The sequence below is a fragment of the Oncorhynchus gorbuscha genome, linkage group LG13 (assembly GCF_021184085.1).
Source record: "Oncorhynchus gorbuscha isolate QuinsamMale2020 ecotype Even-year linkage group LG13, OgorEven_v1.0, whole genome shotgun sequence".
NCBI lineage: Eukaryota > Metazoa > Chordata > Actinopteri > Salmoniformes > Salmonidae > Oncorhynchus > Oncorhynchus gorbuscha.
This window is the reverse complement of record NC_060185.1, coordinates 25871212-25895494: the sequence shown is the minus strand read 5'-3', so window position 1 is coordinate 25895494 and position 24283 is coordinate 25871212. Positions and strand designations below refer to the sequence as shown.

The window sequence follows — 24283 nt, the reverse complement described above, 5'->3', positions numbered from 1 at the left end:
TAGAGCTGGCCGCACGGCCAAACTGAGCAATCGTGGGAGAAGGACTTTGGTCAGGGAAGTGACCAAGAACCCGATGGTAACTCGGATAGAGCTCCAGAGTTTCTCTGTGGAGATGGGAGAACCTTCCAGAAGAACAACCATCTCTGCAGCACTCTAACAATCAGGCCTTAAGCAGCTCCCCCCCTACTTTGTGCAATTTCCGCCTGAAGACATACCCAAATCTAACAGCCTGTAGCTCAGGCACAGAAACAAGGATATGCATATTCTTGGTACCATTTGAAAGAAAACACTCTGAAGTTTGTGTAAATGTGAATTGAATGTAGGATAATAACACACAATAGATCTGATTTAGATAAAACAGTGGAAAAAAAACATACGTTTTTTATTTGTATTTTTGTATCTTTAAAATGAACAAGATAAAACAAACATTCAGATAGGATGATGGGGACAATTTCAGTGAAACATATAAGAGGGCAACAGTACTTGTGCAAAGTTTCAGAATGATAACTTCTAAAATGAGTGTGCTGCATGACATTTATCATGAAGTCACCCAGGTGTCCCACACAGGTAGCCCAAGTGGCCAAATTGGTGAAGGTATACATTTTAAAACAAATAACTATATACAAAATACCAAAATGGTATTCTAACACCCCCCCCCCCCAAAAAAAAAAAAACACAAAAAAACATTTGAGAAAAAAAAATCATGGGGGAAAAAAATCATTATTGATTAAAAAATATGGGGGAAAAAATACATACATTTACAAAATAACATGGGTAACTATTTACACACTTTCAATATTTGGAAGACCCTCAGTCCTCTATCAAATCAAATCTATTTATATAGCCCAAGTCTAAAACCCCAAACAGCAAGCAATGCAGGTGTAGAAGCACATTGGCTAGGAAAAACTCCCTAGAGAGGCAAAAACCTAGGAAGAAACCTAGAGAGGAACCAGGCTATGAGGGGTGGCCAATCCTCTTCTGGCTGTGCCGGGTGGAGATCACAGTGGTTGTAGAGGGTGCAACAGTTTTGCACATCGAGAGACTGATTTTGTTCCCATTCCTCCTTGCAAAACAGCTCGAGCTCAGTGAGGTTGGATGGAGAGCATTTGTGAACAGCAGTTTTCAGTTCTTTCCACAGATTCTCGATTGGATTCAGGTCTGGACTTTGACTTGGCCATTCTAACACCTGGATATGTTTATTTTTGAACCATTCCATTGTAGATTTTGCTTTATGTTTTGGATCATTGTCTTGTTGGAAGACAAATCTCCGTCCCAGTCTCAGGTCTTTTGCAGACTCCATCAGATTTTCTTCCAGAATGGTCCTGTATTTGGCTCCTTCCATCTTCCCATCAATTTTAACCATCTTCCCTGTCCCTGCTGAAGAAAAGCAGGCCCAAACCATGATGCTGCCACCACCATGTTTGACAGTGGGGATGGCGTGTTCAGGGTGTTGCTTTTACGCCAAACATAACGTTTTGCATTGTTGCCAAAAAGTTCAATTTTGGTTTCATCTGACTAGAGCACCTTCTTCCACATGTTTGGTGTGTCTCCCAGGTGGCTTGTGGCAAACTTTAAACAACACTTTTTATGGATATCTTTAAGAAATGGCTTTCTTCTTGCCACTCTTCCATAAAGGCCAGATTTGTGCAATATACGACTGATTGTTGTCCTATGGACAGAGTCTCCCACCTCAGCTGTAGATCTCTGCAGTTCATCCAGAGTGATCATGGGCCTCTTGGCTGCATCTCTGATCAGTCTTCTCCTTGTATGAGCTGAAAGTTTAGAGGGACGGCCAGGTTTTGGTAGATTTGCAGTGGTCTGATACTCCTTCCATTTCAATATTATCGCTTGCACAGTGCTCCTTGGGATGTTTAAAGCTTGGGAAATCTTTTTGTATCCAAATCCGGCTTTAAAATTCTTCACAACAGTATCTCGGACCTGCCTGGTGTGTTCCTTGTTCTTCATGATGCTCTCTGCGCTTTTAACGGACCTCTGAGACTATCACAGTGCAGGTGCATTTATACGGAGACTTGATTACACACAGGTGGATTGTATTTATCATCATTAGTCATTTAGGTCAACATTGGATCATTCAGAGATCCTCACTGAACTTCTGGAGAGAGTTTGCTGCACTGAAAGTAAAGGGGCTGAATAATTTTGCACGCCCAATTTTTCTGTTTTTGATTTGTTAAAAAAGTTTGAAATATCCAATAAATGTCGTTCCACTTCATGATTGTGTCCCACTTGTTGTTGATTCTTCACAAAACAATTCAGTTTTATATCTTTATGTTTGAAGCCTGAAATGTGGCAAAAGGTCGCAAAGTTCAATGGGGCCGAATACTTTCGCAAGGCACTGTATATAAACAGCTGAATCTGCGCGTTCACAAAACAATGCAATGCGCAATATGTGTTTCTCTTCCGGTATGAAAATTCAATAGCGCATGACTCTCTTTACGCTGGAGCTTACTACATGGGTTGGTCTTGCAACACATAAACATGGTGTATTGCCGTTTAGTTCAGCTCATTGGCTATCTACCCAGCTAGATTTCAAGACGATCAGTGGTCATTGGGTTAAAAGACAGTCAATCAACGAAACAGCGGGCAAATCATTGGTGCACAATGATGTCATTACTTGTTGTCTTCAAATCGGTTTCTTTCAGTCAATACGTCCTGCGAAATGGTCCATCAGGTTTGATTGTGTTACAAACATACCAGTTGATTGCAGTGAAACCAAACATGACTGGAAAAGTCACGTTCTGTGTGGGTGATTTACCTGGAATGTGTCGTCAAATGGAATGAGACGGAATTCACGACACAAGCGGTTCACAAAATGTTTCGTGTTAGGCTATAAAAACGGATTTTATCAAACAAAAGATCATTCATTGTGTAACAATGAGCATTGGAATTGTAAACAGATAAAGATCGTCAAAGGTAATCAATTTATTTTATTGCAGTTTGTGTTTTGTTGCGCCTGTGCTGGTTGAAATAGTTTTTTTTTTATGGGGCTCTATGCTCAGATAATCGCATTGTATTTTTTCGCAGTAAATCCTTTTTTGAATCTGACAACGCAGTTGGATTAGCAAGATTCTAGGCTTTCGATACATGTGAGACACTTGTATTTTCATGAATGTTTAATATGACTATTTATGTAGCGATCACCTTATGTTGTGGAATTTCAGCCCGCTAGCAGGTTCCGTGCGCAGAGAGGTTAAGGAAGATAAACTGCACAAAGTACAGAGAGATCCTTGATGAAAACCTGTCCCAGAGCACTCAGGAACTCAGACTGGGGTGAAGGTTCACCTTCCTACAGGACAATGACCTTAAGCCCACAGCCAAGACAACGCAGGAGTGGCTTTGGGACAAGTCTGTGAATGTCCACGAGTGGCTCAGCCAGAGCCCGGACTTGATCCCGATCGAACATCTCTGGAGAGACCTGAAAACAGCTGTGCAGCGACGCTCTCCATCCAACCTGACAGAGCTAGAGAGGATCTGCAGAGAAGATTGGGAGAAACTCTCCAAATACAGGTGTGCCATGCTTGTAGCATCATACCAAAGAGTACTCAAGGCTGTAATCGGTGCCAAAGGTGTTTCAACAAAGTACTGAGTAAAGGCTGTAAAGTAACAAAATGTGGAAAAAGAGGATGGGTCTGAATACTTTCCAAATGCACTGTACCTCTGTCTGTAAGGTGTGTGGTAGGAAGGGAGTCACTTTCTGGCCAAACGTTCGTGTGTGTGTGTGTGTGTGTGTGCGCATTCATTAGGGGCTTAAAATGGAACTGACATCATTTTAGCAACATTAAATCTTGTTATTTTTTTTCCTATGGGTGTATATGAATACATTATGACGCTTTTTTCACTTTTTATGACAAGCAAGCACTTTGAAATGGTCATTTTTGCGTTTTCATACAGTAATAAAATGTTTGGGAATGACAGAGTAAGGCATTGTGAAAATTCTACACCAATATAAAATGGGAAAGCAGCTGAGTGTTTGGCATACGGGCCTGCCATCATATTGCCTGTTCACACACTGGATTGTGTGTTTACAGGCAGTAGCAACAGTGCAACATTAGATCATTATAAAGCCTTTGCCAAAAGTCACAAAATACACCTGATTTGAATGAATGCTAATATGTAAATACACTACATGACAAAAATTATGTGGGTACCTGTTTGTCGAACATCTCGTTCTAAAATCATGGGTGTTAATTTGGAGTTGCTGCTGTAACAGCCTCCATTCTTCTGGAAAGGCTTTCCACTAGATGTTGGGACATTGCTGCGGGGACATGTTTCCATTGAGCCACGGTGAGGTTGGGCGATTAGGCCAGGCTCGCAGAGGCCAGGCTCGCAGTCGGCGTTACAATTCGTCCCTAAGGTATTTGATGGGGTTGAGGTCAGGGATCTAGACTGGCCAGTCAAGTTCTTCCACACGGATCTTGACAAAACATTTCTAAACTCGGCAAAAAAAGAAACATCCTGTTTTCAGGACCCGGTCTTTCAAAGATAGTTCGTAAAAATAATAAACTTCACAGATCTTCATTGTAAAGGGTTTAACCATTGTTTCCTATGCTTGTTCTATGAATCATAAACAATTCATTAACATGCACCTGTGGAACGGTCGTTAAGACACTAACAGCTTACAGACGGTAGGCAATTAAGGTCACAGTTATGAAAACTTAGGACACTAAAGAGGCCTTTCTACAGACTCTGGAAAAACACCAAAAGAAAGATGCCCAGTGTCCCTGCTCATCTGCGTGAACGTGCCTTAGGCATGCTGCAAGGACGCATGAGGACTGCAGATGTGGCCAGGGCAATAAATTACAATGTCCGTTCTGTGAGATGCCTAAGACAGTGCTACAGACCAGACAGCTGATCGTCCTCACAGTGGCAGACCATGTGTTATAATACTGTGCAGGTGTTGTTACATCACCTATGGGACAGGTACAGGATGGCAACAACAGCTGCCCGAGTTACACCAGGAACGCACAATCACCCCATCAGTGCTCAGACTGTCCGCAATAGACTGAGAGCTTGTAGGCAACAACGTCGCCTATGGGCACAAACCCACCGTTGCTGGACCAGACAGGACTGGCAAAAAGTGCTCATCACTGGCGAGTCGCAGTTTTGTCTCACCAGGGGTGATGGTCGGATTCTCGTTTATTGTCGAAGGAATGAGCATTACACCAAGGCCTGTACTCTGGAGATGGATCGAGATGGAGGGTCCGTCATCGTCTGGGGCGGTGTGTCACAGCATCATCGGATTGAGCTTGTTATCATTGCAGGCAATCTCAACGCTGTGCATTACAGGGAAGACATCCTCCTCCCTCATGTGGTACCCTTCCTGCAGGCTCATCCTTACATGATCCTCCAGCATGGCAATGCCACCAGCCATACTGCTTGCTCTGTGTGTGATTCACTGCAAGACATGACTGTCAATGTTCTGCATCTGCCTTGGAAGAGTGGGGTAACATCTGACAGCAAGAACTGGCAAAGCTGTTGCAGTCCATGAGGAGGAGATGCACTGCAGTACTGAACTTCTTGGTGACAGAGGGGCAGTATTGAGTAGCTTGGATGAATACGGTGCCCAGAGTAAACTGCCTGCTGCTCTGTCCCAGATGCTAATATATGCATATTATTAGTAGTATTGGATAGAAAACACTGACGTTTCTAAAACTGATTGAATGATGTCTGTGAGTATAACAGAACTCGTATGACAGGCGAAAACCTGAGAAAAATCCAACCAGGACGTGGGAAATCTGAGGTTTGTAGTTTTTCAACTCTTTGCTATTCCAATATACAGTGTAAATGGGGTCATATTACACTTCCTAAGGCTTCCACTGAATGTCAACAGTCTTTAGAACTTTGTTTGAGGCTTCTACTGTGAAGGAGGGCTGAATGAGAGGGGATTGAGCCAGGTGTCTGGCAGAGTGCCACAGGCTCATGACGCGCGGTCATGAGAGAGTTATCTCTCGTTCCATTGCTTTTCTACAGACATAGGAATTCTCCGGTTGGAACATTCTATACTGATTCTATACTTAGTTTGACAAGTTTCTACGGGCTGTAACAAAACTTTTTGAGTTTTCCGGCAGACGTTCGGCTGGACCTGCAGCCGCAATTTGTTTACTAAAAGCCCTAACAAAAGAAGCTAGTTGGATATAAATGATGAACTTTGTCGAACAAATCAAACATTTATTGTGGAACTGAGATTCCTGGGAGTGCATTCTGATGAAGATCATCAAAGGTAAGTGAATATTTATAATGCTATTTCTGACTAAAGTTGACTACACAATATGGCAGATATCTTTTTGGCTGGTTTGTTGTCTGAACGCTGTACTCAGATTATTGCATGGTGTGCTTTTTCCGTAAAGTTTTTTTGAAATCTGACACAGCGGTTGCATTAAGGAGAAGTATATCTCTAATTCCATGTATAACACTTGTATTTTCATCAACATTTATGATGAGTATTTCTGTAAATAGATGTGGCTGTCTGCAAAATCACTGCATGTTTTAGAACTACTGAACGTAACGCGCCAATGTAAAATGAGATTTTTTGATATCAATATGCAATTTATCGAACAAAACATGTTGTCTAACATGAAGTCCTATGAGTGTCATCTGATGAAGATTATCAAAGGTTAGTGATTAATTGTATCTCTATTTGTGCTTTTTGTGACTCATCTCTTTGGCTGGAAAAATGGCTGTGTTTTTCTGTGAGTTGGTGATGACCTAACATAATCGTTTGTGGTGCTTTCGCCGTAAAGCCTTTTTGAAATCAGACACTGTGGCTGGATTAACGAGAATGTTATCTTTGAAATTGTGTAAAATACTTGTATGCTTGAGGAATTTCAATTATGAGATTTTTGTTTTGAATTTGGCGCCCTGCACTTTCACTGGGTGTTGGTGAGGGTGGGACTCAACCGTCCCACATATCCCAGAGAGGTTAATGCAGCTCGTGGCCACACCAGATATTGACTGTTACTTTCTGTTAGTCACATTTCTGTGGAACTTGTTCAGTTTACGTCTCAGTTGTTGAATTATGTTCATACAAATATTTACACATGTTAAGTTTGCTGAAAATAAACGCAATTGACGGACAGAGGGCGTTTCTTTTTTTGCTGAGTTTATATGGACCTCGCTTTTTGCGCAGGGGCATTGTAATGCTGAAACAGTAAAAGGCCTTCACCAAACCTTTGCAACAAATTTGGTAGTACAGAATCGTCTAGAATGGCAATATATGCTGTAGCGTTATGATTTGTCTGATCACACCGATAGTGTCATTGCGCAAAATGGTATGCAGATTATCTGGATATGTGTGCAACAAATGTTCCACATTCACCTTCTGCTACCATTTCTGTCAAGCTGTCAAAGCATACAGTTTGACGCATGCGTTCGATAAATCCAACGTATGCACCACACAGAACACACTGCAACTGCCTCTGCAACACAATGCTGCAAGGCACATGCAGCGTTCCACTGGAAGTGAATGTACTTCTGGTTTACCAAAAATGCAATGATGCTGTCGGTGTGATCGAATCGTAAGGGGCCAAGCCCGAACCATGAAAAATAGCCCCAGACCATTATTCCTCCTACACCAAACTGTACAGTTGGCACTATGCGGCAGGTAGCGTTCTCCTGGCATCCGCCAAACCCAGATTCGTCAGTCGGACTGCTAGATGGTGAAGCCTGATACTTCACTCCAGAGACTGCGTTTTCATTGCTTCAGAGTCCAATGGCGGCGAGCTTTACACCATTCTAGCCGACACTTGGCATTGCGCATGTTGATCTTAGGCTTGTGTGTGGCTGCTTGGCCATGGAAACCCATTTCATGAAGCTCCTGGTGAACAGTTCTTGTGCTGACGTTGCTTCCACAGGCAGTTTGGACCTCGGTAGTGAGTGTTGCAATCAAGGACAGAGAATTTTTACGGTCTTCACCCTTCAGAGCTCGGCAGTCCTGTTCTGTGAGCTTGTGTGGCCTACCACTTCATGACTGAGATGTTGTTGCTCCTTGACATTTCCTCTTCACAATAACTGACCGGAGCAGCTCTAGCAGGGCAGACATTTGATGAACTGGCCTCCTGTGACAAAGCCAGGTTGAACGTTTGAGCTCTTCAGTAAGGCCATTCTACTTCCAATGTTTGTCTATGGAGATTGCATTGCTGTGTGCTCAGTTTTATACACCTGTCAGAAATGGGTGTGCCTGAAATAGCCGAATCCACTAATTTCAAGGGGTGCCCACATCATTTTGTATATATTGTGTTCCACGGGAGTCTTACGTTTGGGAACTTTAGAGTCCTATTAATCAAACAACAGGTAGGTCTGATCTCCCTCAGTTGCCTATGCACATCAACAAGATCAAGAACTAATGTTAGCAAAAGCAAGATGAGCTAAAAATGTTTTTTTAATTTTTAACTTGTTTAGTAGTTGGCCGTCAAATTTGCCCTGATAAGCAATGGGGAACAGTAGCCTGCTCGTCCTTCTGCAGATTACCTGCCAATGCATGCTTGTCCCAACCCTTGGGAACTTGCATGCCTGCCCTCCCATTTGATCTTCATGATCGATGCCAAATAAATTTGATTGACAACTAGGATATATGCTAACTGTGGAAAACAGTTGTTCAAGTTTAGCATAGCTAGCTAGCAAAGTGATTCACATTTCTTGCAAGCTATCCAAATGACACCTGCATCTCTAGCTGTTCCCAGCCTTAGTTACAATCGTCCGTACATTTGTCAAAAATATTGAGTCATTGAAACTGAAACGGTGCATCCCGCTGGGCTGGAGGTAGCAAACAATGTACCAGGCCAGATGTGATTTACAACTTGATAGCAACTTGAATTTGCTGTATTAATCATGCATTGAACTGCATCCGTCTATTCTACCAACAAAGCCTTACTCAAAGTCATGGAATTGAGTCAAATAGAACCTATTTTCAAAACTAGTTATAAAGTTGGTTTTGTTGCATAAAATAAGAATTGTATATTTTTGAATGGCATTATGATTGTCTGTCTGTTTCCTATCTGCAAGGTAGATTCTGTCAATTCCACTTTAAGAACTTACAGGCCCTCCCAAGATAACCCCCAAACCAAGCTGATGCCAAGGTTTAAAGATTATTTCTCACGTCATACACTGACTCTTTCAAACAACACGTACATTAAATGAGTTCTAAATGTTTTCCTTTTCTTTATATCATAGTATCCAGAAAACGCAGTATAGACTACATAGAGTAGAGCATTCATGTTTCCGCACCGATAGAGTATTATTAGTCATGTACAATGCATTCGAGATGTATGCAGACCCCTTTTACTTTTTCCAAATTTAGTTAGTTTACAGCCTTATTCTAAAATGTATTAAATTGTTTCATCACTCTACACACACTACCCCATAATGACAAGGCAAAGCAAAAACAGGTTTGTGTGTGTGTGTGTATCTCACATTTACGTAAGTATTCAGACCCTTTACTCAGTACTTTGTTGAAGCATCTTTGGTAGCGATTACAGCCTAGAGTCTTCTTGGGTTTGACGGTACAAGCTTTGGCACACCTGTTTTTCCCGATTCCTCTCTACAGATCCTCTCAAGCTCTGTCAGGTTGGATGGGGAGTGTTGCTGCACAGCTATTTTCAGGTCTCTCCAGACATGTTTGATCTGGTTCAAATCCGGGCTCTGGCTGGGCCACTTGAGGACATCTAGAGACTTGTCCCGAAGCCACTCCTTCGTTGTCTTGACTGTACAGTTAGGTTTGTTGTCCTGTTGGAAGGTGAACCCCCCCCAGTCTGAGGTCCTAAGTGCTCTGGAGCAGGTTTTCATCAAGGATCTCTCTTTACTTTGCTCCATCTTTCCCTCGATCCTGACTTGTCTCCTGCTGCTGAAATACATCCCCACAGCATGATGCTGCCATCACCATGTTCCGTAGGGATGGTGCCAGGTTTCCTCCAGACGTGACACAATCTTAGTTCCATCAGACCAGAGAACCTTGTTTCTCATGGTCTAAGTCCCTTAGGTGCTTTATGGTAAACTCCCAGCGGGCTTTCATGTCCCTTTTTTACTGAGGAGTGGCTTCCGTCTGGCCACTCTTAACATAAAGGCCTGATTGGTCGAGTGCTTCAGAGATGGTTGTTCTTCTGGAAGGTTCTTCCACCTCCACAGAGGATCTCTAGAGGTCTGTCAAAGTGATCATCAGGTTCTTGGTCACCTCCCTGACCAAGGCCCTTCTCCCCCGATTGCTCAGTTTGGCAGGGCGGCCACCTCTCGGAAGAGTCTTGGTGATTCCAAATTTCTTCCATTTAAGAATGATGGAGGCGCTGTGTTTTTGGGGACCTTCAATGCTGCAGAAATGTTTGGGTACCCTTCTCCAGATCTGTGCCTCGACACAATCCTGTCTCGGGGCTCTATTGACAATTCCTTTAACTTCATGGTTTTTTTTTTTTTTCTGACATGCACTGTCAACTGATCTGGATAAACCTTATATAGTCCAATCAATTGAATTGACCCCAATAAGATTCCAGTCTCCAGGACAATCAATGGAAACAGGATGCACCTGAGCTCAATTTCCATTCTCATAGCCAAGGGTCTGAATACTTATGTAAATAAAGTATTTCTGTTTTTCTAAAAACCTGTTTTTGCTTTGTTTGTCATTATGGGGTATTTTGTGTAGATTGATGAGGAAAAATATATATTTAATGTTTTTATAATAAGGCTGAAACGTAACAAAATGTGTAAAAATGGAAGGGGTCTGAATACTTTCCAAATGCACTGTATGTGTATACATTTGCCTATATATTATTTGTATACAAGTTTGAAAGATATAGCCATACAGCACAACATCACTCTGTAGATGGTGGTCAAATGGTTGGAAGATGAGAGAGGATACACATTTAGGCAGTAACAGTTGAAAGTTGTTCTTTAAAATGAAAACAATAACAAACCTCTCCCTTTTACATTCTGGGTCATATGTACATAGGGTTAGCCCTCTCCAAAATATATCAAGACTTGACTCCAGTACTGACAACGGGTGGGTTTAGAAGACTTTGAAGGCAGTCACCGTGACTAGAAGGTTCCAGGTGACTACAGAATACAGGATTGGTGTGTGGACTCCGTGGCTTCTGCTCTGTGTGCTTCCTGTGTTTTTCTTCTTGGCGGCGGAGTGCGGCTGCCCTGTAGTGCTTGTGCGTGTGGAGAGGCCGTGCAAGGGGGTGGAGATGAACACAAACCATGTCTGATCCCCCGAGCTGTTGGCAGACCCTCTGTCTCCATGCGTCCCAGGCTCCAACAACGCAGACTTAGCCAAGTACCCAGAAGTGACGACTGCAGCTCTATCCGGTGTGAGGCCTCCACGGCCCAGCTCTCTGGCATCAGCCCCCAGCGGAGGCTCTGTGTGGGACGTAAAGTGCCACTCCCCTCCTGGAGTGGCCAGATGGGCTTGCCCACATGTTGGCCTAGTGTAGCAGGGGCAGCCCAACACTGCGGCACGGGTGTGTTTGGCCCAGAGCAAGAGCCGTGTGATGTTCTCCTCCTCTTCACAAGCCCAAGGGTTATCCCCAAGTGTCAAGAACTCGAGCCCCTCCAACCGGTCAAATACCCCCTCCGGCACCCAGGAGAAGCGATTAGCATGCAGGTAGAACCTCTTCAGCCTGGGCAGCCGGTCCAATGATCCCAGGAGGATCTGAACTAGGTAGTTGTGGGCCAAATCCACCATCTCCAGATTATGAGGCATGTTGGTGGGCACGGTCCAGAACCGGTTGTGACTCAAGTTTAGGGCGTGTAGGCTGGGTAGGGTGTTGTTGATGAAGACCACCCTCTCCAACTCATTGGCTGACAGGTCCAGTACCTGCAGGTTCCAATGGTAGGCCGTGTCGTTCTTGTCCAGGGCTCGGAGCTGGTTGCCAGCGGCCCGGATGTCCCAGAGGGCCCTGGGCAGGCCGGAGGGGAAGCGACCCAGGAGGTTATAGGACAGGTCCAGGGTACGCAGGTGGGCGTACTGGCTGAGCTGGTCGTCCAGACCACAAAGGCTGTTGGGAGAGAGGGGAGTTCTCATTTTAGAAGTTCGGACCCAACCTGCCGAAGAATAGTATGATGAGAAGGAAGAAGTGTCTTCCTACCTGTTGTGTGAGAGGTTGAGGAAGCGGATGTTGTGCTGCAGGCCTGGGGGCAGCTGTGAGAGGTGCCGTGAGGAGCAGTCCACCACACGGTGGCCCCGGCTGCAGGAGCACACGGCGGGGCAGATGGACAGGACCAGCCCCCCCAGCACCCCCGACAGGAGGAGTAGGAAGAGGCAGGCCAACGGGGCGTGGGGGAGCATAATGAGGGCTCTTAGAGAGGGAGAGACACAGTGAGAGGAGACACTGGACTGTACCCAAGGACATAGATCTGCAACACTTCTTTTCTCCACAATTTATATACTCACAAATGGAAGGACACAGTTTTGATCCTGTATGGATCTTCGTCAAGACCATCACTCATTCACACACATCTGCAGAATAATAATACTGACAGTTAAATTAGCTTCCGACCCCATTAGCATTTACATATTGATTAGCAATAGCTCATTTAAGTCCAATCCTTGCTATATTTTCCAAGCTGCATTTACCAGGAGCTTAAAGGGATACTTTGGGATTTTGGCAATGAGGCCCTTTATCCACTTCCCTAGAGTCAGATGAACTAGTGGATACCATGTTTATGCCTCTGTGTCCAGTATGAAGAAAGTTAGCGTTGCAGTAGTTTCGAGAGCCAATGCTATCTAGCAATAGCACAATGACGGGAAGCCAATGTGTATCTGCTAGCATGCTAGTATTCAAACAGATTGCTAGACAACTTTAGTTGGCGGAGTATTAGCTACAGTATTCATAATTCATAAACGGCCTAGTTTCCCCACAATGGAATCTCTGTAGAAATGATATAAGACCCTTGTCTGGAGCTACTGCTGTTTTGAGATAGCCTTTGATGCATAGCAACAGCTTCACAGATGGGAGAGGGGCAGTAATAAACACCAGGAGACAGCAGTAAAACACTCCACACTGGTTCTGCATCCAGCCTGTAAGAAAGTCATGACTGTGAACCATCTATCATACTTCAAGCACATAATGTGACTATAGAACTAACTGGGTAGATTGAACCTCACTATACCCAGAGCCCTCTCCCCTTCATCCCCTCTCCTCCATATAGTTCCCATTCACGTCATTGACACCCCTCTGACATTATAACATTGAAACGCCCGGCCATATGCTAACAGTCCTGCTTGAGGGTTTACCAAACCCTGTCCTCAGGACCCCAAGAGGTGCACGTTTTGGTTTTTGCCTTAGCACAACACAGCTGATGCAATTAATCAACTAATCATCAAGCTTTGATTATTTGAATCAGTTGTTTAGTACTAGGGTAAAAAACGAAACGGGCATCCCTTGAAGTCCACAGAACCGAGTTTTGGAAACTACTATCTAATAGATGTGTTGCGGTTTACAAGGGCCCCAGTCATTCTGTGTGCCGGCAAGCTCGAAGCCTTGCCAGCGGGTAGGAGCTTAGAAATACTGCAGTGAAAGCCGGGTGAATTCCTTTAGAGCACACACACACACACACACACACACACACACACACACACACACACACACACACACACACACACACACACACACACACACACACACACACACACACACACACTCTCGATCACACACACACATGATTGTGTCCTATCCTCTCTCACCCTGTATTCTGGCACAAATGACTGAGTATCTGAGGACTGTGTGTGTGTGATTGTATTAAGAAGAGCTTGCAAAACACATCAGTGTGGCTGGTTTTAGCATTACCATAGTAAGCTGAGTGTTCTAGAAACTTCATCAGGTTATGGTATACTGCATTGCTCCATAAATAGCTGTACTATTTAAAAGAGATTTCAGCACCGTTGGAGAGATTTAATGAGAAGCCATAGACTGACATCGACAAATCACCCTGCTGCAGTCCACTGAGCTAGTGTGGTACAGAATCAAATACATCACTGCTTTGTGAAGCACTGTGTGTGTGTGTGTGTGTCCAGTCTTGTGCACATGTGTTAGCATGTACACCCGTCTCCTACTGTTTTTCTCTCCATGCCATTAGTCACTCACCTGATCCTCTCCATCGCTTCACTCCGTCATCTTGCTCTTTTCGTCCTCTCTCCTTCCCTTGGCCAGACCTCTCACTTGCTCCCCCCTCTTTTTTTCAGAGCAGCTGGCTGGAGAGGGTGATTGTCAAGTCAAATCTAGGGGGTGTTAAGTTGCCCTTATTATTCATGCACCATTTTCTTTTTTGGCTCTGTTTTTTGCACTGGCTTTCTTTTTGGGGTATTTTTCCTTTCTTTCACATTCTTCCTCTCTCTCACTTAATTTTTTCTCCCTTGCTCTTCTTCCTTCTCTGGTAAAGGTGGAACCCCCCCTCTTCTCGCTGTCTCTCTCTCTCTCTCTCTCGTGCTGTGTTGGCGTTGGCCAGTGGTTGACAGGCTCTCTCGCTCCGTCTCAAAATCCTCTCCTGGTTTGTGGCATCCTCCAAGCATGCCAGAGCAGGGTGCCCCTGATAGCGCCAGTCATCCTCCACCGCTCCTCTGCAGGCTCCTGATGCACTCAGGGAAAGAGTGGTCTGAAGGAGAGAGAGAGGAGGATTGCAGCACAGTGCCTGCCCCCTCTGCTGATGATGAGACGGGGGAGAGCAGGGGTGGGGGGACTGTGCTGACTCCAATCTTTTTAGAATCAGGATCCCGCTCACTTGATAAAAGCAATTATTTCTCCATTATCCCTTCCCCTCTTCCTCTTTTTTATACACATACAGTATACCGAACAAAAATATAAACAACAATTTCAAAGATTTTACTGAGTTAGTTCATATTAGCTCACCCTGTTAGGGTTCGTTCCTTGGTACTTGTCAATCATTGGCTCATTGGTGATATTAGCATTATGACAATATTTTTAATTAAATCATTAAAAGAACGTCATTAGTGCAGTTGCAGACAGAAGTTGACATTCAGGAACATAGCACACATGTTTCTGAAGATAAATGCTCACAGAGATGTAAACACATTTGTGCACAAAATTTGAGAGAAATAAGCATTTTGTGCTTATGGAACATTTCTGGGGTATTTTGCATGTTGCATTTATATTTTGTTCAGTGTACATACAAACACGCTAACTCATTCTAATGTGGGCTGTTCATTAGACATTAGTGTCTCGTGTGTTCAACTTTCACATTCTCATAGTCACGGTATGTTCCATTTCCCCTTCACTCTCGTCCTCTCTCTCTTGCTCTCACAGTGTTTTAACACACACACAGTTCCCCTGAATTCCCTTTAGTACTGTACAGATCTGGCAGGGTGACATTGTTCTGGCCGAATGCTTATGGGATGCATAACACACACACACACACACACACACACACACACACACACACACACACACACACACACACACACACACACACACACACACACACACACACACACACACACACACACACACACACACACACACACACACACACACACACACTGCCCCCTGATGGCAGCGCTATCTCACATCACAACTGGCACCTACAACGACTGGCTGCCTCCACCGCTCTCAGCAGCAAATTAACACTGTTTTTGTATTAACGGTACAGTTTTTGTCTCACCATCCTCCTGGTCTTCCTCCATTTCAGCTGCCTTCAGGAAGCACCCTGGCAGTCTGCAATAAGAACAGCTTTTTGCAAATGTGCTGATCCATGAATAGGTGTTCTGTGACTAGTGGCTTTGTTTTACGGCCAACGTTGCTGCGGCCAACGTTGCTGCCAACGTTGCTGCGGCCATGTTAATACAATCCTCGTTTTAAGTAGGTCTGTATTGCTGGGGGGGGTGATTGTAATGATGTTTTGAAAACCGCATTTCATGAATTAATCTGTATGCTCACATGTCCGTACCCTGTTTGGTTTTAGAGGACTTGTGTGAAAGTAGTTATGTGGTCCTGTCTACCGCTTTCTCTCTCCTATCCTCTTTCTACTCTCCCTCTCCTTTCTCTCTCCTATCCTCTTTCTACTCTCCCTCTCCTTTCTCTCTCCTATCCTCTTTCTACTCTCCCTCTCCTTTCTCTCTCCTATCCTCTTTCCACTCTCCCTCTCCTTTCTCTCTCCTATCCTCTTTCTACTCTCCCTCTCCTTTCTCTCTCCTATCCTCTTTCCACTCTCCCTCTCCTTTCTCTCTCCTATCCTCTTTCCACTCTCCCTCTCCCTCTTCCTATCTCTCCTATCCTCTATCCTCTTTTCTACTCCTTTCTCTCTCCTATCCTTTCTACTCTCTCTCCTTTCTCTCTCCTTCCACTCTCCCTCTCCTTTCTCTCTCCTATCCTCTTTCCACTCTCCCTCTCCTCTTCTCCTTTCTCTCCTATCCTCTCTTCCCTATCCTCTTTCTACTCTCCCTCTCCTTTCTCTCTCCTATCCTCTTTCCACTCTCCCTCTCCTTTCTCTCTCCTATCCTCTTTCCACTCTCCTCTCTCCTTTCTCTCTCCTATCCTCTTTCCACTCTCCCCTCTCCTTTCTCTCTCCTATCCTCTTTCCACTCTCCCTCTCTCCTTTCTCTCTCCTATCCTCTTTCCACTCTCCCTATCCTCTTTCCACTCTCCCTCTCTCCTTTCTCTCTCCTATCCTCTTTCCACTCTCCCTCTCTCCTTTCTCTCTCCTATCCTCTTTCCACTCTCCCTCTCTCCTTTCTCTCTCCTATCCTCTTTCCACTCTCCCTCTCTCCTTTCTCTCTCCTATCCTCTTTCCACTCTCTCCTTTCTCTCCTATCCTCTTTCCACTCTCCCTCTCTCCTTTCTCTCTCCTATCCTCTTTCCACTCTCCCTCTCCTCTCTCTCTCTGAGAAGGAGTCATAGTTTAGCAGATTGTGTCTGGCCAATAAAACAGGTATGGGGCTTCTCTCATGGAAATACACACACACACAATCACACACAATCACACAACATCATGCTTGTGCTAGGCACTCAGAACTTAGCACCACAGAACTGCTCTGTTCTGCAACTAGCCGTATGCAAGCAGTGAATATTTAATTCTGCACTTCAGCCGAAGCAAGCTGCCCTGCTACTGCTAGCAACATCATTCAGCGACGAGCCAGAATGAATTACTGGCAGTAATCACAATTCTCCAGAAAAGTATCTGCAAATGCAACCTAGTATGAACGTCCCTCCACAGTGCAGTGCCTGGTGCTAGCACAGTAACACCAGACCAGTCAAAAGTGTGAAACTCTGCATGGCAACACCAATCAGCTGTGTTAGTTTCGGGAGTTCAACCAATAAGCTGTGAGAGTTTGTGATGCGAAACTAATGTGTGCTATTTGCCTCAGGTCATTAGATTAGAAAATGCATTCTCTGAAATTGACTAAGATCTGATTGCTATAATTCTGTCATGTTGACAGGTTCGTTAATAAGTTGAAGCATCAAGAGAATTGATACACAAACCACATGTGTTTGCACGAGTGAAAAGGTGTTTTAACAAAAGGTTTCCCACCTTGCACCCTACTTGAGTGAAAACCAACTGTAGCACATGCAATTGTTTTAGAATGATAAGGAAGGACTGATAAAAGTCTGATTTGTAGTCATACTAAAAATCATACTCTTACAATAGCTTGTCATGATAGTAGAACAAATAGACCTGTGTTGAGATGAACATGGCATGGATTCTGTAGAAAGATTGATATGATAGATTGAGTTGGTGGTTTGAAAACTACGTCAGACCTGGAACTGCAGATGTGAAAACAGTAAGAGTGAAACGGGACTGAAAATAGTCTGTCTTACCCAAGTTTCGCTACTTCTCATGCTGCTTTCTCCCTCAACCTCTCTCACTTTTCTTTCATATCTGCCGCAGTATCAACACAGAGTTCTGCAATCATTTTTCAATAGAAACATTTCCCTTTTAGTACTCAGCTGGAGAATGTGTCTGGAATGAGCTGTGAATTAGAGTAGTGGAGAGAGGCAAGGGAAGGCAGAGAGGGTTTTGGATTTATGACGGCTGTATCTTTCAGGCAACGTTCTTTATAGGGAGGGATAAAGCAGGTGCCGTGGCTGCCATCTGGTCAGCAGGGCTTGTGGTGTAGGCGGATGATGCTCTCTCCTCAATCACCACGCAGTAGTGAAATATAGCCTGGCCAAAACAAATGAGCCCGTCGTCTGCCTCGCTGTATGACGCTGATGTAGTACACAAATACAAACCAGTGTTTAACCTCGGAGGGTTTATTGCATGTCAGCGGATTTACTGCATAAATACATGATTGATGAACAATGAGCATTTCACAACTCTCATTTGTCAACAGTTAAGAATATGTGTAGATGGAAATAATTGTGTGTGGTTGTTGCTTTCCGTCTCCCATCTTATTGTTTCTGTGGTTTCTCTTCAGATGAGACATTGAGGCGCTATTTGTGGGTCTGACATTTCCCTCTTTCTGTCTCTGTGGCCTGTCCGCTCTCTCTACGGTTAGTGTACTGATGTACAGCTCTGAAATACGCTAGGAGTGACTGCAACACTGCAGTAACCCACTCACTAACGGTGTCGGGCCAGCCCCACTGAGAGACTTAACTCCCTGCTCACTCTTTCTCTAATTTTCACATGCATTTTATCCCTTTCTATCTATCGTTTCTCAGTTTAATTATATAATTCACCCCTTCGTTTCATTTCCTTTTAGAACTTCCTCTCTCACCATTTTGCCCAATGAATGTCTCAGCCTGGGTCGATGTTTATTTAAAAAAAAAAATGTTTTTGCTGTGACTGGAAATGTCTTACTTGTGCTCACACAGAATTACATTACTTCAGCAGTACATCCTTCTCTGAATTATCTCACCACTGGGTATGATGTTGATGTTTAGGCCCTTACGTCACTGTGTTTTCCTCCAAAAAGTACACGGGAGAAAAAGCAATTGTTGTAGCATCAAATCAATCTCTCTGCTACAGATTGGTCAGGCTGAATGAATATGGATCTGACTTGAATCAAAACATTTGGGGAAGCTTTCTCAGTGTACATTTGGATGTCTTGATCCCCGTGGTCTTTCTTTGGTATTATGTGTTAAAAATCACATTATTGTGGCCACTGTCAAAGTTCTACCGTTAAATAGGGAAATGGTTTGGCTCGGTTTTGACAATCAAACTGGCTACAGGCCTAGTTGAAAATCCAATTCATGAAATGTTTCATCAGAAAGAGGTATAGATGAAGTAAGCGGAACACTGATGAGCATCAGTTTGAGTTGTTTTTGGGCGGGAGTGGTTTCCTTTGTTGGGTAGAGGGGTAGGAGAATGGGTCTCCTGTGTGTTACTATCTGCTTGGAGACTGGTTAAGGCAGGTCATGGAGTGGGGTTGGAAGGTCTGTGCTCTCTGGTGGAGGGGGGCTGGCATGGTCTGAGGGGGGACCCAGGTAAACATCCAACAGTGGTGGAGGAATAGCTTCTGGGATATCTGGTGGTGTATGAGAGGGAGAGGAATTTGGATCATTGTCTGGCCCCAGATCAACAACCTGCAAGGAGGTAGGAGGCTGATGGTCATTGGTGTGTGCTGTGGCAGTGGTCTCTGAAGACGTCGGTGGAGGAGGAGATGACGAGTTGTCCAGAGGTTGCACCACCTCAATCTGGGTATTTTCTTTGTGCACTGCAGCAGTCCCGTTACTCAGTTGAACATCATCTGAAACGGTCTCTCTTCCGAATGTACTTCCTGTCGGAATCTCACCCATCCGGAATTCCTCGTCAGTCTCCTGGAGCAGAGACAGCCTCTTGGAGAGTCGCTGAGACAGGAAGCCAGAGAAGGAGATTCGATTGGAGCCCCTCAGGTGGACGTCACTGCTATCGTCATTCTCCAGTCGAGACTGGACTCCACTGTCCAGAAACGGAGAGGGGCCGGCCCAGGCTGTGTTCTGCAGCTGCATCCTCTGATGTATGCGCTTCCTCACGAAGATGACCCCAAAACTGACAAACATCAGAACCAGTGTCACACCAATCAGTACAGCCACCACTGTGCCATGGTTCCCCGTCGTTTTGCTCTTGTCTTTGTTTGCCGGTTTTGACGGAGGTGGCTTTGGTTTATTTTTTGTCGTGGTGGTGGTGGCAGCAGCGACATGTTTTGTAGTGGGGACCATTATTGGGGATTGGCCCTTAGTGCTGGTAACGGCAATACTAGCAGTAACAGAGGCTGCAGTGGTGGCAAGGGTCTTGGCGGGCTGGGTCGATGTCCATGGAGTGGAGATGTGGGTGAAAGATTTGGTCATGGCTATAGAGGGAGGTAGGGTGGCGGGTGAAGTGGCAGTGCTAGGCAGCTCAGATAGGCCTGTTGGACCTCTTTCAGTGGGGTGTGAAGGGGTTGATTTCCTGCTTGTGACTGGGGCCTGGGAGGGGGTGCTGGGAACTTGAGCCTTCCTACCTGTGTTCAAAGTCAATTCGGCTCTAGTCGGTGTCACTCCAAATCCAACACCAGTTGGCGTGGGTCGGATCCTCTCTGTGGAGTCGTTGGACTGCGACATCGGAAGATTGGTTGGACCAGGCCCTGTTTGGATCTCTGTTGGTTGATTTGTTGTCGGTGAGGTTGTTTGAGAGGATAACTCCGAAGGTCTAGGTGATGCTGTTGGACTAACTTTGCCCTGGCCGGAGGGTGTAACTCTGCTTACCGGAGGCTGATTCCCCATAGTGGGTAAAGTTTCCTCGGCTCCATCTGCTGTGATCTCCACCGTGGAGTTGTTTTTATATTTGGTTGTTTGGCGGTCCTGAGATGACTGGGAGTTCTTCCTTGTTCTCGTACTCAAAGGGTGGATTGAAGGCAGATAAGAGCTGATATATCTGGTGGACACCTGATCTGGAGTCTGTCGTTTACTCTTCACTGTGAACTTCAACTCAACTGAAGGTGCTACGGTGCTATAGTTTCCTTCATCTGGTGCATTGTTGAGGTGCTCTTGTGCCATTTCTAAAGGTGAAACTGTGTCTGAAGTTGCAGTAACCTCACTGCTCCTGAAGTCGGTGGAGTGGCTGTTAGGCTGAAGTGTCACTGTGCTATTCAGTCCCAGTGACAGCATCCACAAAAACAACACAAAAACAAGACTCTTTCCCTCCATTGCTGTTTCCTGTTATCCTCTGAAATCTGGTGTGTCCTGATGACTGACTGATGAAAAGAAGAAAAGCGTCATTACTGTATCTGTAAGCATGATTTATCATGAGGAAACAAGGAACATTTCACTATGAAGGGCAACGTGGTGAAATAGTTATTGCTACTTTTGGCATTTCCTTCCTCAAACTACAATTCAAAGTAGGAGCAGAATATTTTTTGACTGTTTTCTGGGGAATCTAACTATATTCTGTTTTTGTCTTATTTCTTTGTAAGAATTAAGGCCATATAAGGTCATATGTTACACATTAGGATGTCTTTGTCTAAACATTATTGATTAGCTAACATTCGTGATGGTGTGTGTAATGTGTATTACACCTCCCACAAACAACTATTTTGAAAGTATGTGTTTCAAAGGTATTTGTTTTCAACTGCTTGCACATTCTCTGGCAAATCACACGTTGTCATTAGAGCAACAGATCTCACTATAACCCTTTTATATTTACGTCACCCACCCTTAAAGTATGTTGTACTCACCAGAGCCTACACAGGATTTAACCCTAGAATCCTGGCCTTCATTAACCTGCTCCAAGTTCACAAAAAGCAGAATGCCTATATGAGTTGGTGTGTCTCAGCTAGAAGAGGTCCCCTTAGTTTGCTGTACATGAAGCACAGAAAGCAGCCACTGTAGAATTCTGCGAGGCCCTAGTCTGGTATTATACAGAACCTTCTCTTGCCTCACTTGACAGGAAGTGAGAGCTGTGAAACTGAGGTCTGATTACAAATGTACACCCTGTTCTTTTTAACACCATAAAAATACACAGTGGATGTTTTCATGCAAAACAAATGTACACTTGTAATTTTAATATGCAGTCTGGGATAGACCCCTTGACGTTTTCCAAATTTTGTTACGTTACAGCCTTATGGATTAATTCGTTTTTTTCCCCCTCATCAATTTGCACACCCCATAATGACAAAGCAAAATCATGTTTTTAGATTTGTTTAGCAAATGAAGTGTGTGTGTGTGTGTGTGTGTGTGTGTGTGTGTGTGTGTGTATAAACTTAACAAAAAAAAAAAGGGGGGGGTGGTCAAAATTAAAAGTAACAGTCAGTATTTGGTGTGGCCACCAGCTGCATTAAGTACTGCAGTGCATCTCCTCAACATGGACTGCACCAGTTCTTACTGTGAGATGTTACCCCGCTCTTCCACCAAGGCACCTGCAAGTTCCCGGACATTTCTCAGATCCAGCAGGTCCCAGACGGCTCAATGGGATTGAGGTCCGGGCTCTTCGCTGGCCATGACAGAACACTGACATTCCTGTCTTGCAGTGAATCACACACAGAACGAGCAGTATGGCTAGTGGCATTGTCATGCTGGAGGGTGATGTCAGGATGAACCTGCAGGAAGGGTACCACATGAGGGAGGAGGATGTCTTCCCTGTAATGCACAGCGTTGACATTGCCTGCAATGACAACAAACTCAGTCCGATGATGCTGTGGCACACCGCCCCAGACCATGACGGACCCTCCACCTCCAAATCGATCCTGCTCCAGAGGACCGGCATCGGTGTAACGTTCATTCCTTCGACAATAAACGCAAATCCGATCATCACCCCTGGTGAGACAAAACCGCGACTGGTCAGTGAAGAGCACTTTTTGCCAGTCCTGTCTGGTCCAGCGACTGTGGTTTTGGGCCCATAGGCGACGTTGTTGCCGGTGATGTCTGGTGAGGACCTGCCTTACAACAGGCCTACAAGCCCTCAGTCCAGCCTCTCTCAGCCTATTATGGAGAGTCTGAGCACTGATAGAGGGATTGTCCGTTCCTGATGTAACTCGGGCAGTTGTTGTTGCCATCCTGTACCTGTCCTGCAGGTGTGATGTTTGGATGTACCAATCCTGTGCAGGTGTTGTTACCCGTGGTCTGCTACTGCGAGGATGATCAGCTATCCGTCCTGTCTCCCTGTAGCGCTGTCTTAGGTGTCTCACAGTACGGACATGGCACTTTATTGCTCTGGCCACATCTGCAGTCCTCATGCCTCCTTGCAGCATGCCTAAGGCACGTTCACGCAGATGAGCAGGGACCCTGGGCGTCTTTCTTTTGGTGTTTTTCAGTGTCAGAAGAAAGGCCTCTTTAGTGTCCTAAGTTTTCAAAACTGTGACATTAATTGCCTACTGCCTGTAAGCTGTTAGTGTCTTAATGACCGTTCCACAGGTGCATGTTACTTGTTTATGGTTCATTGAACAATCATGGGAAACCGTGTTTAAACACTTTACAATGAAGACCTGTGAAGTTATTTGGATTTTTACAAATTATCTTTGAAAGACAGGATCCTGAAAAGGGTAGATTTCTTTTTTTGCTGACTTTATGTATACAGTTGAAGTCGGACGTTTACATACACTTAGGTTGGAGTCGTTAAAACTAGTTTTTCAAACACTCTGCAAATTTCTTGTTTACATACTATGGTTTTTGCAAGTCCGTTAGGACATCTACTTTGTGCATGTCATTTTTCCAACAATTGTTTACAGACAGCTTGTTTCACTTATAATTCACTGTTTCACAATTCCAGTAAATGTCATGGCTTCAGAAGCTTCTGATAGGCTAATTGACATCTGAGTCAATTGGATGTACCTGTGGATGTATTTCAAGGCCTACCTTCAAACTCAGTGCCTCTTTGCTTGACATCATGGGAAAATCAAAACAAATCAGCCTAGTCCTCAGAAAAAAAATTGTAGGCCTCCACAAGTCTGTTTAATCGTTGGGAGCAATTTCCAAATGCCTGAAGGTACCACGTTCATCTGCAATAGTACGCAAGTATAAACGCCATGGACCACGCACCCGTCATACCGCTCAGGAAAGAGTTGTGTTCTGTCTCCTAGAGATGAATGTACCTTGGTGCAAAAAGTGCAAATCAATCCCAGAACAACAGCAAAAGACCTTGTGAAGATGCTGGAGGAAACCGGTACAAAATTATCTATATCCACAGTAAAACGAGTCTTATGTCGACAACCTGAAAGGTCGCTCAGCAAGGAAGAAGCCACTGCTCCAAAACCACCATAAAAATGCCAGACTACGGTTTGCAGCTGCACATGGGAACAAAGATTGTACTTTTTGGAGAAATGTCCTCTGGTCTGATGAAAAAAAAATAGAACTGTTTGGCCACAATGACCATCGTTATGTTTGGAGGAAAAAGGGGCAGGCTTGCAAGCCAAAGAACAACATCCCAATCGTGAAGC

At 44.6% G+C, this 24283-nt stretch overlaps 2 protein-coding genes and 1 pseudogene across 2 annotated transcripts; 1 reads left to right on the top strand and 2 right to left on the bottom strand.

Moving 5' to 3' along the window:
* Positions 1–24283, top strand: part of LOC123992628 — a 131350-nt pseudogene that overhangs the window by 39186 nt on the left and 67881 nt on the right.
* Positions 10632–15728, bottom strand: LOC123992625 (oligodendrocyte-myelin glycoprotein-like). Its single transcript, XM_046293921.1, has 4 exons — positions 14088–15728; positions 12395–12460; positions 12090–12299; positions 10632–11999 (listed from the first exon to the last, which is right to left on the bottom strand). The coding sequence occupies exons 2-4, from the start codon at positions 12448–12450 to the stop codon at positions 11009–11011; spliced, it is 1257 nt and encodes a 418-aa protein (XP_046149877.1). The 5' UTR covers positions 12451–12460; positions 14088–15728; the 3' UTR covers positions 10632–11008.
* On the bottom strand, positions 18191–21796 carry LOC123992622 (mucin-5AC-like). Its single transcript, XM_046293919.1, has 2 exons — positions 21587–21796; positions 18191–21106 (listed from the first exon to the last, which is right to left on the bottom strand). The coding sequence occupies exon 2, from the start codon at positions 21057–21059 to the stop codon at positions 19299–19301; it is 1761 nt and encodes a 586-aa protein (XP_046149875.1). The 5' UTR covers positions 21060–21106; positions 21587–21796; the 3' UTR covers positions 18191–19298.